Source organism: Macrotis lagotis, chromosome 8 (genome assembly GCF_037893015.1).
Source record: "Macrotis lagotis isolate mMagLag1 chromosome 8, bilby.v1.9.chrom.fasta, whole genome shotgun sequence".
NCBI lineage: Eukaryota > Metazoa > Chordata > Mammalia > Peramelemorphia > Peramelidae > Macrotis > Macrotis lagotis.
Genome location: NC_133665.1, coordinates 3,167,725 through 3,182,288, shown reverse-complemented (window position 1 = coordinate 3,182,288; position 14,564 = coordinate 3,167,725). Strand labels below are relative to the sequence as shown.

Sequence of the window (14,564 nt, the reverse complement as noted above, 5' to 3'; positions counted from 1 at the left end):
TTCCTTATCTATGATTCCCTCTGTTCTCCTGTGAGCATTAAAATGTTTCAGTGGTCCTTTTTTTGGTAAGCATACTGAATTGCTCTCATCCTTTTCCCCCCTATAAAAAAATCCTTTCATTTTATATTAATCTTTTATTCTCTGTATTCATCATGCTTATGGTTTCTCATAGCATAATAATATTTCAGGATCTTCATGTATCTTTATTTAGTTGTTCTCTTACTGATGGATATCTACTTTACTTCTTTTTCCCATTATATTTATAGACTCCTGGATGTCTCTCTCTCTTTTTTTAAACAGTAGTGCTTTTTGTGGTAGCAAATAATAAATAAATGCCATAGGTAGCATTTAATAAATGTTTGTTGATTGATTATTTGCTACCACAACAAGTGCTGCTAAACTATTCTGGAGAATATTGGAGCCCTTTTTTGATCAGTGATTTCCTTGGGGTATATCTAGCAACAGTCTCTGACTTAAAGTTTATGGACGCTAAGTAATTTATTTGCTTAATTCCAAATTGCTTTCCAGAATGCTTGTATATATTCAGTTCTACCACAATGAATTGGTGTGCCTTTTTCTCCAGAACCTCTCTAACATTAATGATTTCTGGCTTTTGTTGCTGCCAATTTTTTCAGGATTTTAGGTGAAACCTCAAGAGTTGTTTTGATTAGCATTTCTTCGGTTAGCAATTTGGAGCATTGTTTCATATGATTAATTTTATATTACAGAACTTACAATGATCTAGAGATATAATGGATTATCTCATGAGATAAATGATTGAACACTTAATGAAAACCAGTAGTCTTTTCATAGTCTTCATCCTTTTAGGACATTCTCTATATTTCATGTAGTTTTTTTTAATTCCTAATTTGTTTGTTTTTTTGCAAGGCAAATGGGGTTAAGTGGCTTGCCCAAGGCCACACAACATAATTCCTAGCTTTTAATATGACTTTGGCCATATAAGTATCCAACCCAGAAGGGAATAATCAACAGAAGCTAGATGTAGAAAGCCACATTTTGTGGATGTTGTGGAAAGAATTCACCCACTTCCAATTTTGTGATTCTGTTGGTTGTAGTGAATTTTTTGACATTATTAATATTCTTTACTGAATATCTGCTTGATGATGGATACATCTGCAGGTCTGTCAGAGCATTAAAAAAAGTGTAGCCCTACTCTCTCCTGAACTAATGTCCTGTTGTCTCTTGGATATTTCCAGTTGACTAGGTTGCCTCCTTGAAGAAAATGACATCCTCAGCTCCTCTTTATTCCACAAATCCGTCTTTTGGCAAAGCATTTCATTTCTTCACTACATCTCTCTTGTGCAACTCCTTTTAAATACTTGTACAGCCACCCCTCTAATTCTGAACCTCTTTTTTTTTTTTTAAGGTTTTTGCATGGCAAATGGGGTTAAGTGGCTTGCCCAAGGCCACACAGCTAGGTCATTATTAAGTGTCTGAAACCGGATTTGAACCCAGGTACTCCTGACTCCAGAGCCGGTGCTCTATCCACTGGACCACCTAGCCGCCCCACCTCTTTACTTTCAATAGCCTTCTGGTTGACCTTCCTGCCCTAAATCTTTCCCTTCTCCAATCCATCCGACACAAAGCCACCAACATCATTTTCCTTAAGCATAGATATGACCATATCACTCTACTTCCCAATATTATCTGACATTTAAGTTCTTTATGGTCTTCCTCTTTCCTACTTTTCTATTCTTTTCCCATATTATTTCCTTCTTTTTACTCTACAATCTGGGCAAACCAGTCTGTTTTCTTTACATACTACATTGTATCTCCTATTCATAGTTTTTACTCTCCTTCCTCACCTATGCCTCTGAGGATCTTTGGATGCCTACAGAATTTTTGAAACCTTTGCTAATTTCTGCTAGCTATTAGTTCTCTCCCCAAAATATCTTCTGTTCATTTTGTATATATTTATATATGTATGTGGTACCTCCCCTATTAGAATGTAAGGACCTTGAGGACAGGAGCTATTTCATTATTGTCCTTGTTTATTTTTCTACACCTAGCACAGTGCCTAGGCACATGTTGTTCATTTTCATTTTGTTGTGTTCTTGCGTGGGACAAATATGTTCATTTTAGGGCGACTAGATGGCTCAGTGGATAGAGCACCGGCCCTGGAGTCAGGAGTACCTGGGTTCAAATCTGGCCTCAGACACTTAATAATTACCTAGCTGTGTGGCCTTGGGCAAGCCACTTAACCCCATTGCCTTGCAAAAAAAAAAAACCTAAAAGAAATGTACATTTCAGCTCTGTTACCCTATTTTTTTTGAGCAAAGTTATTGAAGTGGTTTGCCATTTTCTTAACTGACAGAAGGTACTTAACAAATCCTTGATTGATGACAAGTTACATTTTTAAAACACTTCAAAGTATATAAAGCAATTTATATAGATTGTCTGTGGAAGGAAAGGTTTAATCTTCACAGTAGTCCTATATAGTTATAATATAGTGAATCCCAGGGAACTTGTACTTGACCAGATCTTCTCTATTGGCCTCCTTATTCTTTAGCCCCCTCAGAAACATCTGAGAACCTGAAAATAGGCATGTGTCTATGTATGTATGTTTGTGTGTGTTTCTTTCTAATTGCCTATTTTTTATTTGCCTCCAGGAATTTTCCTCATCAGAAAACATTCCTCAAAGATTCACCAGTGGGTTCCAATTCCTTCCCAGAACAGTCTTGGGAGACAAGACCAGACACTCCTTCCCCATCAACACCTCTGAATAAATCTCTAGCTCAAGTTTTTGTTCCACTAGAATCAATTAAGCCAAGTAAGGGTAGTCTGTTTCCTTACCATTTATTCTATAAATAGTGTTACTTAGGAATACTTAGACATATGGACCCATACAATGTTGGGAGTGGGGAGGAAAAAGGAAGTAGTTGTAGAATCATTTGCTCAGTTAATTGGGTATCTACTGTGTGCAGAGTCTTTGCTGGGTAATACAAGAAAGTTCAAAGAAAAAAAGAATGCCTAGAGTGATTGAGAAGATTTCATGAAGGAAGTTAAAATTCACAATAGATTGAGGGGAGGGAGAAAGAAATTTCCAAGCAGAAGCACAACTTAAGTAAAGGGCAGAGAGGCAGGCAGGAGTGAGCATGGAAGAGGAACTGGCTATGAGGAGACTGATGTAAGACAGTTCATGGAGATGAATGATAGGTGTAGAGGAAGGTTTAATGAATTTGAATCAAGATGAGTTGGGGAGCCATTCCACATTTCTAAATGGGGTCATGACATATAACAGTTATTTTAGAAAGAATAGTTTGGTAGCAGCATTTAGAAAGAATTGGAAAAGGAAACACTAGAAATAAGGAGATCTTTTGATGAATACTTTTTCATTAATTCAACAGTAAGATGATGGTAGTGGGAATAGAAAGGGGGGAGAGTCTATGAACTATTTTAGAGGTAGAATTTATAGGTATTGGTAAAAGCTTGGATATATAGACTAAAGGAAAAAAAGTAAAAGGTGACTACAGAGTATAAAGTATAGGAGGCAGGGTTGGGATAAAGGGTAGAATATTCCAGAGAGGCAAGTTGGAAAAGATATCTGGTTTACAGATGAAGGAAAAAAACTAGTTTTAGACATGAGATGTCAATAGAACATCTATTTGAAGGTAATCTATAGACTTTTGCCAATACCTAATTGGAGCAATGATGAAATGCTATGATTATAAATACATATTTGAAATTCACTCATATAGTTTTGATAACTGATACTATGAGAGTTGATGAGATCTAAGTACTTGGTTAGATATAAGGATAAAATACAATAATGAGGCTCATTGACTCTCACAGCCCAGGAAGGGAAATGTCATATAGACGTCTTCTTTCTTGACTCCAACCATTTTCCTTCTAAGATTAAGTCCCTTTAAGTAAGGAGTAAATTTTTCCTATTTTATAAAATAGAAAGTGAAGTAGAAATGATAGACAATGGACCCTTTATTATCTTCCAGCATGGGAAGTAGTTTTTAGGCTAGGATCTCTTACAATGAATTCCCTTTGAGTATTAAGGTATTAGAGGAATTTGTAATTGTCATTGTTGATCCTCGTAATTGAATTCCTCTCCACCAGGTGACCTGCCTCCCATCACTGTGTATGATCGAAATGGTTTCAAAGTCTTGCTCCATTTTTCCCAGGGTGGGGCCCCAGGTTTTCCAGAGGTACAGGTACTGTTGCTGTCCATGCTGAGCACAGCCCCACAACCTGTCTGGGACATTGTGTTTCAAGTGGCTGTGCCAAAGGTGAGTAGTTGACAGAAATTTTTAACCTGGAGGGGTACTTCAACCTCTGAATTCTTTTTTTTTTTTTTTTTTTTTTTTTTTTTTTTTTTTTTTTTTTAACCATAACAGATCTTTAACTGGGCTTTAGCCAGAAAGAAATCTGTTTGGACCTAGAGGCCAGATGAAAATAATGTATATCTTTTTTTTTTCCTGAGGACTGCTTCTCCCAGAGATATAATTCTTGTTGTCACGTAGATTAGTACTTTATTTGAAAAAAATTTTTAAATATATTTTACAGGTATTTAGATTTCTCATCAATTACTTTTCTTTTTACTATGTCCCTTTCCAAATTCCTTCTAGTGAGCCATTCTTTGTAACAAAAAGTAAAAACAGAAAATTATAAAAAGTTCAGCAAAAATGACTAATATAATAAATCTGATTTTATTTGCCTGCTTATGAACCTTTACCTCTGCAAAGAATTGAAGGGAGGTATCTTGTCATCTCTCTTTGGGGGTCAGTCTTGTTCATTATAATTTTATAACATTTACTTTTTTTTTTTTGCAAGGCAAATGGGGTTAATTGGCTTGCCCAAGGCCACATGACTAGTTAATTATTAAGTGTCTGAGATCAGATTTGAACTCAGTTACTCCTGACTCCAGGGCCAGTGCTCTATCCACTGTGCCACCTAGCCACCCCCATAACATTTACTTTTGATTTATTGTTCTTTCCATTTATCATTTTGTCACTATATATTTTCATGGATCTGCCTTTTCATTTTGTATATATTCAGCCTTCCTACTTCGATCAATTCTTATTCACCAATTCTTATGCCACAGTAATATTCCATTTCATTTATGTATGAAGGTTTAGTCATTCCAATCTATGGATATCTACTTTGTCTCCAATTTCTTGTTAACCACAGAAGTGCTGTTATGAATATTTGAGTGTATGTTATATATATATATATATATATATATATATATATATATAATATATAAAATTCTCCTTGAGGTAGTTGGCAGTGCACTCTCTGAGTTCAAGGGATTAGATATTTTAGTCATTGTTTTTGTGCCTTTCCAAATTGCTGTACACCGAATGGAGTGGATCTTAAATTCTAATCTCAGAAAATGAAATTTATCTAGCTGTAAAGGATATCCCTAAGGTGGGACTTTGGTTTAAATGAATTTGCAAATTGTATAAAACTTTCAAATAATAATTTCTGTACTTAACAAATTGTTCTCAGAATTGTTCTCACTCTATCATAACTCATTTATGAATCAAATATAGATCCAATGCCTAAAGTAGGGAATAAGAAAGCAAAGAGAGAAATAAACTTACGTAACAGTGAATATTTCAAGAGAGTAAAATAAAATTTTGACAGATAAACTATAGCAATTTACCAAATATTTGATGTAATTTATTTGGATTTATTACAGAAATATGAATGTTTCAGCATTAGGGAGACAAAAATCATTTTTTTCCTTAGGTTTTTGCAAGGCAAACGGGGTTAAGTGGCTTGCCCAAGGCCACACTGTAGGTAATCATTAAGTGTCTGAGATAGGATTTGAACCCAGGTACTCCTGACTCCACAGCTGGTGCTCTATCCACTGCACCATCTTAACCACCCCACAAAATCATATTTTTAAAAATTCAAAATGTGATTATCAATGAATGCAGAAAAAACCTTTGACAAAATACAATACTCAGGTATGGTAGAACACTATGAAGCATGGTTATTTTGTTGCTGTTTAGTCACTTTAGTCAATTTTCTATTATGTCTGATTCTTTGTGACCCCTTTGGTAGGTTTTTTTTTTGCAAAAATATTGGAGTTGTTTGTTTTTTTTCTCCAGCTCATTTTACAAAGGAGAAAACTAGGGCAAACAGTGTTGTGACTTACCCAGGGTTAGTAAGTGTCTGAGGCCATATTTGAACTCATAATAGGAGTCTTCCTGATCCCAGGCCAAGTCTTAGAAAAAGAAATTGAACAAGCCATCAATGAACTTCCTAAGATAAAATCCCCAGAACCAGATGGATTCATAATTGAATTCTACCAAACTTTTAAAGAACAATTAATCCCAATACTACATAAACTGTTTGAAAAATAGAAGCTCTACCAATTACTTTTATGATGCAAATATGGTGCTAATACTGAAACCAGAAAGCATCAAAATAAATAGAATTATGTTTTCTTTAATAAATATTGATACAAAATTTTAAAATAAACTTTTGGTGAAGAGATTATAGCAATTTATCACAAGGATCATACACTATGACTAGGTGGGATTTCCACCATGACTTCAGGGCCAGTTCAATATTAGGTAAATTATCAGCATAATTGACCATATCAGTAACTAAATCAACAAATCAGATGATTATCTCAATAGATTCAGAAAAAGTCTTCCATGAAATGCAGCTCTCATTCCTATTAAAAGCACTAGAGGCCATAAGAATAAACGGAGCTTATCTTAAAATGATAAATAATATTTATCTAAAACAATCAGCAAGCATTTTCTGTATTGGATTGGGGTAAGGCTTCCCATACAATCAAGAGTGAGGCAAGGATGTTTTATTATCATTATTTAATATTGTCTAATTATTTAATTTTATATTTAATTTATTTAATAATGAACTAGAAATGTTAGCTATAGCAATAAGAGATGAATAAGAAATTAAAGGAATTAGAATAGGCAATGAGAACATAAAGCTATCACTCTTTATTTTATCTTTATTTAAGGCAGTGGGGTTAAGTGACTTGCCCAAGGTCACACAGCTAGGCAATTATTATGTGTCAGAGCTGTATAACTAGCAAAGTTGCAGGATATAAAAATAAACCCATAGAAATCATCAGAATTTCTATATATTACCAACAAAGCTCAGCAACAAGAGATACAAAGAGAAATTCCATTTAGAATAACTGTAGACTGGGGAGTCTACCTGCCAAGATAAGCCCAGAAACTTTATGAATTCAACTATAAAACACTTTTCACCCAAATAAAGCCAGATCTAAATAATTGGAAAAATATTAATTGTTCATGAATAGGCTGAGTTAATATAATAAAAAGACCAATTCTATCTAAATATATTCAGTGCCATACAAATCAAAGTATGAAAACATTGTTTTATAGCATTTAAAAAATATGACAATTCTTCTGGAAGGCTCAAGGATAATCAAGGGAATCAATGTGAATTGTGAGAGGTGGTAGTCTATCCATATCAGATCTCAATCTGTATTATAAAGGAGTAATTATCAAAATAATCTGGTACTGGCTAAGAAATAGGTTGGTGGATCACTGGAGGAGTAGATTGGGTACAAAATATATTATAGTAAATGACCATAATAATCTATTATATTTTGAAACAACAGCAACTTATTATTTGATAAAAACTGCCAGGAAGACTGGAAAATAGTATGGCAGAAACTAGGTATCCCATCTAATTTCTCATACCATATGCCAAGATAAAGTCAAAATGGATACATGATTTACACCTAAAAGGTGATGCTATAAGCAAATTAAGAGCATAAAATGGTTTATCTGTAAGATTTAAACTAAGAGGAGAATTTAGGACTAAAGAAGATATAGAAGTACAAACTATAGGCTAGATTATTTTGATTATATAAAACTGAAAAATTTTCGTACAAACAAAACCAAGGCAACTTAAAATTATAAAGAAAGCAGAAAACTGGGAAAAACTTTTTGCAGTTTCTTTGATAAAGGTCTATCATGGCAAATATACAGAAAATTGAGTTAAATTTTTAAAGGAAAAGCTATTCCCCAGCTGATAAATGGTTAAAGGATATGAACTATCTGTAGTCATAATGAAAAATGCTCTAAATCACAACTGATTAGAGAAATGAAAATTAAAGCAACTCTGGGGTACTTACCTTGTACCTTTCTGATTGGTTAATATGACAAAAAAAGGAAAATGTTGACTGATGGAGGAATTGTGGGAAAACTTGGAGTCCTTAATATAAGGATGGTGGAGTTGTGAACTGATCCATCCATTCTGGAGAGCAGTTTGGAACTATGTCCAAAGGGCTGTAAAACTGCATACCCTTTGATTCAGCAATACCACAACCTAGATCTCTATTCCAACGCCATACAAAAAAGGGACCTATTTGTACAAAAATATTTATAGTAGCTCTTTTTGTGGTAGCTAAGAATGGAATATTGAAGGGATGCCTGTCAATTGGGGAGTGGTATATGATTGTACTGGCATATTATTATGCTTTAAGAAATTATAGGTAGTATAGTTTCAGAAAAACAGGAAGAGTTAAAAGAACTGAAGCACAGGAGAATATTGTATATAATAAGAGCAATATTGTTGGAAGAACTGTGAATTACTTAGCTGTTCTTAGAAATACAGTGATCCAAGACAATTCCAAAGACTAATCATGAAGTATGCTATCCACCTTGAGAGAAAAAACTGATATTGTTTAAATACAAACTGAAAAAAGGCTAAATTTTACTTTCACTTTTTCTTTTTTTTTTAACTCTTATACAAAATGACTGATATGCAAATATTTTACAGGGCTGCACATATATAACCTATGTCTGATAACCATTTCAGGGAGTGGGGAGGGGAGCAAAGGGAAGGAGGGATAGAATATGGAACTCAAAACTTTAAATAAAAAAAAATATTTTTTGGTCTTTGCAAGTCAATGGGGTTAAGTGACTTGCCCAAGTTCACACAGCTAGGTAATTAACTGTCTGAGGCCGGTTTTGAATTCAGGTACTCCTGACTCCAGGGTTGGTGTTCTATCCACTGTGACACCTAGCCACCCCCTGAGGCTGGATTTGAACTCAGGTCTTCCTGACTTCAGGGCCAGTGCTCTGTCTACTGTACCACATAGCCACACCCAAAATGTTGTAAAAAAGGAATTAAGGGGGCTGCTAGGTGGCGCAATGGATAGAGCACCGGCCCTGGAGTCTGGAGTACCTGAGTCCAAATCTGGCCTCAGATACTTAATACTTACCTAGCTGTGTGGCCTTGGGCAAGCCACTTAACCTCATTGCCTTTCAAAAACCTATTGTGGCTTGCTTCACCTTAGAGCCCACAGCTGTGACTTCCCTCCTGGAGGGGAGCTGAGAATAAGGAGTCAAGCCACTACTGCCTTATGCCTCCAGCTCAATTTTATTACTGCTTAGCTATTACATATATACTGTTAGGTCTTCTGGGGTAGAACAAAGGATAATGAGGGAGTGGGGGAGTGCACAAGCAGGGTAAGTTCAGCATCTTGTGTTACAGGATAAGGGGGTACGTTAGGGAGGAGGTGATAAAACACAGTTGTGTCTAGTGCCCTTGGTCTGTGGGGCGGAATGGCCAGCTCCCAAGGACTCCAGCGCACCTTATCTCTCAGGGCGGCAAGCCAGCTCCTGAGACTGTCCAGGTGGTGGTTTACTTGGAAATGATTTGTGTCATGGCTGTTAGAATAGCCTTTGTACCCACAAAAATCTAAACAAAAAGGAATTTAAAAAAATTAAATAATTAAAGGAATTAGTCTCATGACTAGGCTGTGTCTATATAATAAAAATAATAATTCCACTGAAATTAAAGATTTAATAATAAACTAATTTATCTCCCATGGTGATATTTTAAAAAAGCTAAGCAAAATAATAGAACAAAAAGGGACAGCTAGGACCTGAGTTCAAAACTGGCCCGAGACACTTAATTACCCATCTGTGTGAACTTGGGCAAGTCACTTAACTCCATTGTCTTGCAAAAAACCTTGATAAATAAATAATAGAGCAAAAGATCAAAAAAAGGAATGAAAGTGTGAGGTGATGAAGGCCTGTACCACAGCATTTGACAGTTTAAGAGAGAAGGGGACATATAGAAGCGATATTACAAAGATAGAATTAATAGGTTTGGATAACAAATTGGACATGGGAGATGAAAAAAGAAGGAGTTGATGTGTTAGTAGTTTAGTTTTCGTTATTAACATTTGCTCCCTTATTTTCTTAGGTCTAGCCAACAAAATAGTAAATTGATTTAATAGTTGAAGAATTGATGTTAGAATAAGGACTGAATGTATTATAGAGCTGGTTTCTGTGGTAGGAAGGTCAGTGGCGTCCTAGACTGCATAGAACTATCTTTCAAAATATTCTGGGAAAAACCTTTCAACTTTTTGGCTATACTCTCCAGTATGGCTGTGCCTTTGAATATGTTGGTGGTATTGTCTTGTGCTCTGGACCAACAGTGGAGCCTACAATTCAGAATTCTGACATTGTCTTTGCAGAAAAATCTAAGCCGACATTTTTATGCTATCCAAAGGGAGGTGATATTATAATTGCCCAAAGTCCAAGAGATCATAAATCAAAAATTTGTAAAAGAGTAATTGTTTTGGAAGGAGATAAAGTTTTCACCCACAGCCCATCAGATTACCTTAAGAGCCACAGTTATGTACCAAAGAGATCATGTTTGGAAGGAGAGTGATAATCTTCAGAATTCTACAGTTTCTAGGTACTATGGACCTATTCCATATGGACTAATCAGAGGACACATTTGCCTAAAGATTTGGCCTCTGAATGATTTTGGATTTCTACATGACAGCCCCAGTGGTCACAGATTTTCTGATGAGTATTCAGCATTTAGCCAACCAAATCACTTCATTATCATATTGTTTTCCTCAAGAAACGTTTTTACTAAGTCACTGAAACCATGTATTTATAAATAAAATATTTGATATTGAATTTTATTTTCAAATAGGAGTGAAACAAGAGTCTTTTACTATTTTTATCTTTTTTCTATTACTGAAGTTTTATACTCTCCTCTCCCTTCTTCTATCTCCCTCCCCCAAAGTAAAAATTTGTAGATCTACAAGAAAAAATTAAATCCATTCTGGTATTTTGTATGACCTAGAAAGCCTGGTGTTTGGATCACCGACTTAGTTCTTTTACTTTTCAGCTGCACTTTGTGTGTTCTGTAGACCCAGCCAAAGAAATTTTATTCTTTTTTCTCAATTATGCTTTGGTTTGGCCACACTAACCATGAGGGTGGTGACCATTTATTTTTAATTATAGGTCAAATCTGGCTACAACAGAAACTTCCCATAATAAAGGTTGCCAAGTCCCAGGTTTGGCCCACTTACCCAATAAAAAGAACAAAAGAATTTCAACAATCCTTTGGGATTTTCCAAAATGAGATTTGACCTATGTTACACACGGAACACTAAATATACTGAAATATAAAACTGCTTAATGGTTACAGTGACATCTATGAAATTTACAATTATAAAGCAAGAAAAAGGACAAGAAAATAAATATTGGCTTCAAGATACCAATAACATTGTTTTATTCCAAATTTAAAAATAGAAATGCTATGTTTTTGTAATTAAAAAATCCCATTTAAATTGGTTTATTGAAAGCATAAATATCCATTACCTAAACTGCATGATTGGACTGGTTCTCTGTACTACACCATTATGAAGCCTGACTACAGATGATTGTTTCCCCTTGCATCCCCCCCAGAAAAGGTGCTTAATTTTGTATGACTAACCCGAATTGCTTACATTGCAACTTATGCTCATTTCTTTGTTTCAGCATGGAAGGGATGGATATTATTAATAAAATACCTCATTTATAAAAAAAAAATTGGCGTTAGCAGGAGGTTAGGCCTAGATAAGTAGATTTGAGAATCATCAGCGTAATGATGATAATTGAATGTATGAGAGCTGATGAGATCACAAAGAAATACAGAAAGGAGGCAGCTGAGAAGAAATACCAATGGTTAGTAGCTATGACCTGAATAAAGATTCAGCAAAAAAGATTTGAGGGGCAATAAGACAGATAGAAGGAAAGCTCAGAGAGAGTAATGCTCCAAAGTCAAAGAAGATAATAGTTAGCTTCCAAGCCACCGTGGAAGGATGTGCCAACTTTATCAGAGTTGGGTGTCATCACTATTTTTTTTTTTTAATCTGGCAGGCAATGAGAGTGAAACTGCAGCCAGCCTCCAGTTCTAAGCTCCCTGCATTCAGTCCGTTGCTGCCACCCACCGTGATCTCTCAGGTTCTGCTGCTTGCAAATCCACATAAAGTACGTACTACTACCTAATGAGAGGGCCATTTGCTATATCATCAGCCTGAAGAAGAGTGTCTTGTTACCCTCTCTGGTGCGGAGACCTTGGTATTTTTCCCCATTGAATATCCTAGGAAAAGTCAGCTTTCTTCATAGCTCCAATCCTGGTTATCATTTGTATAATTGGGATGTGTTATGTGTGTTGGGATATGTTATATATATGTTAATCCTCAGTGCAACCTTGTGATGGAGGTGCTATTATAGCACTTATTTGATAGTCAAGGAAGTGGAGATGTGGTTTAAGTGACTTGCTATTAAGTGTCTGAGGCAGGATTTGAACCCAGGTCTTCCTGACTCCAGACCTGGTGCTTCCTATCTATTCTGCCACCCAGCCGACTCCACATACAAGTGTTTGTAAACTAGACTAGAGAAATCCAACCCTTCTGATAGTGGAGTATTCCTGTTCCCCCTTCCCCCCCCCTCCATGTCTGGGAATCCTACTGATATATACTTTAGAATAGTTTAGGGTCCCTTAAACTTCCATTGTTTACCATGTTGCTATTCAAACAGTTTCCACTGTTTACCTTGCTTGTTGCTATAATCAACAATACTTGTCTTGACTGTGAGTTTTCTGTTATCAAAATCAGAAATGTAGGGGGTGGCTAGGTGGCGCAGTGGATAGAGCACCAGCCCTGAAGTCAGGAGTACCTGGGTTCAAATCCGGCCTCAGACAATAATTACCTAGCTGTGTGGCCTTAGGCAAGCCACTTAACCCCACTGCCTTGAAAAATCTAAAAAAAAAAAAAATCAGAAATATTACATCTGGTCCCAATTTTTTTTTTTTTTGTCAAGGAATTGGTGCTTTGGGATAGATGCCTAGATGGAATGTTCCTTGTTTTGGAGACTGTTGAGAATACTTCCTGGACTTTGGGTTTGATGGAAACCTTTTTCTTTGCTTTCTTTTGGATCATATTTCCCCTTTAAAGGGACTAATCTTAGACTCCTTGGGAAATTTTAGACCCTACTCAGTACTCTATAATATTCTTTGGAAAACTTTACAATTTTAATCTTTCTTTCTCCAGGAGCCTGTCAGGCTGAGGTACAAGTTGACATTCACTCAAGGTGGGAAGCCATTTAATGAAGTAGGAGAAGTGAGTGATTTTCCAGACCCAGCTCTCTGGAGTACAGTCTAATCTGAAGATGGAATCTTCTGGACTTTGTCATGAAACCTTAGCCCATCTTTGTTACTCATTTTTGCCCAGGACCATCTAAGAGTTTTAATATGAAGTGTCTCCAAACTGATGTTTGGGTTGCATAAGAACCATATGTGAAATGCATCTGATATCAACTTTGACATTACCTAGTCTGCCATCATCTCTGATGCCTGTTTGGTGATGGACTTCCTGGTATCACTGGGATTTTATAAGCCAAAGCTTTCAGCAGAGGCCCACGTTTCAGGGAATCATTCCAAAGTGGAATGATCTTTAATGAATGTTGCCTCATTGTACTCACTTTTGTGCCTTGTCATCCCTCAAATGTGTTGGGGCTTCCCTGGCTGCTCCATTCTCAGAAGCCTTAGAGATAGTTGGTTGCTCTTGGGTACCTCTTTGCTTAGGAGACCTTTGCCTGACTGACATTTTTAAAGAGGAGCCTTGTCTCCATTTTTACACAGACTGCTTACAATTGATTGAAGGAATCTTCCAAATGGAAAGCTCGTTGCACATGCCTCTAGATTAGAGGGACACACAGTAGCTAGCTTTTCTACCCATAGTATTTTCCACCATTATTCCTTATACCCCAATAGATGGATAGTCTTCAGATAATGGAGAAGAAGAAAGTAGTCTCCATGTCTCCTTTTTTTCTTCACAGCTTTTATCTAGAACCTCCACCTTCCTTTTCATCCTCAGTGAAAAATTTTTCTACCTGTTTATTTGAGCATACCATTTTAGGCATTGTACAACATAATTAAGATAGACTTGATTCTCATTTTTTAGGTGTATTGCTGCAGAAAGACATAACAAAAAGCTTTGACTGAATATGTAAAGCATTTACCTTGAGTTAATAAAACAGGAACAAGTGTACTTTTGTGGTGGTGTTATGGGGGGTAATTAATGCATTTTCAGAGTTTGTTATATCTCCTAAAGAAAGTGAGAAGCCATCATAGAGAAGGGATTTTAAGAGCTGTTTGAACGAAGGCAGAGAGTTTGGTCAAGTGGGTAGATGAGAGACAAGAAGGAATAACATGAAGTATCACTTTTCCAACACAATCCCTCCACAAAGACTTAGAAAATGCACCAGACTGAGTAATTG

General features: G+C 36.0%; 1 protein-coding gene and 1 pseudogene across 10 annotated transcripts in view; both read left to right on the top strand.

The window, feature by feature from the left end:
* Positions 1–14,335, top strand: part of GGA2 (golgi associated, gamma adaptin ear containing, ARF binding protein 2) — a 46,737-nt gene extending 32,402 nt beyond the window's left edge. For 7 of the 10 annotated variants that reach the window (XM_074196242.1, XM_074196243.1, XM_074196238.1 and 4 more), the window contains 4 exons: positions 2,631–2,791; positions 4,090–4,259; positions 12,162–12,272; positions 13,337–14,335. In XM_074196242.1, coding sequence (XP_074052343.1) covers positions 2,631–2,791; positions 4,090–4,259; positions 12,162–12,272; positions 13,337–13,447 — 553 coding nt within the window. In that variant the 3' untranslated portion in view covers positions 13,448–14,335. The remainder of the gene's footprint in view (positions 1–2,630; positions 2,792–4,089; positions 4,260–12,161; positions 12,273–13,336) is intronic. The other 3 variants (XR_012470684.1, XM_074196244.1, XM_074196241.1) reach the window with 3 other exon arrangements.
* Positions 9,659–12,154, top strand: LOC141494686 (mitochondrial inner membrane protease subunit 1 pseudogene; annotated as a pseudogene).
* Positions 14,336–14,564: the final 229 nt, after the last annotated feature.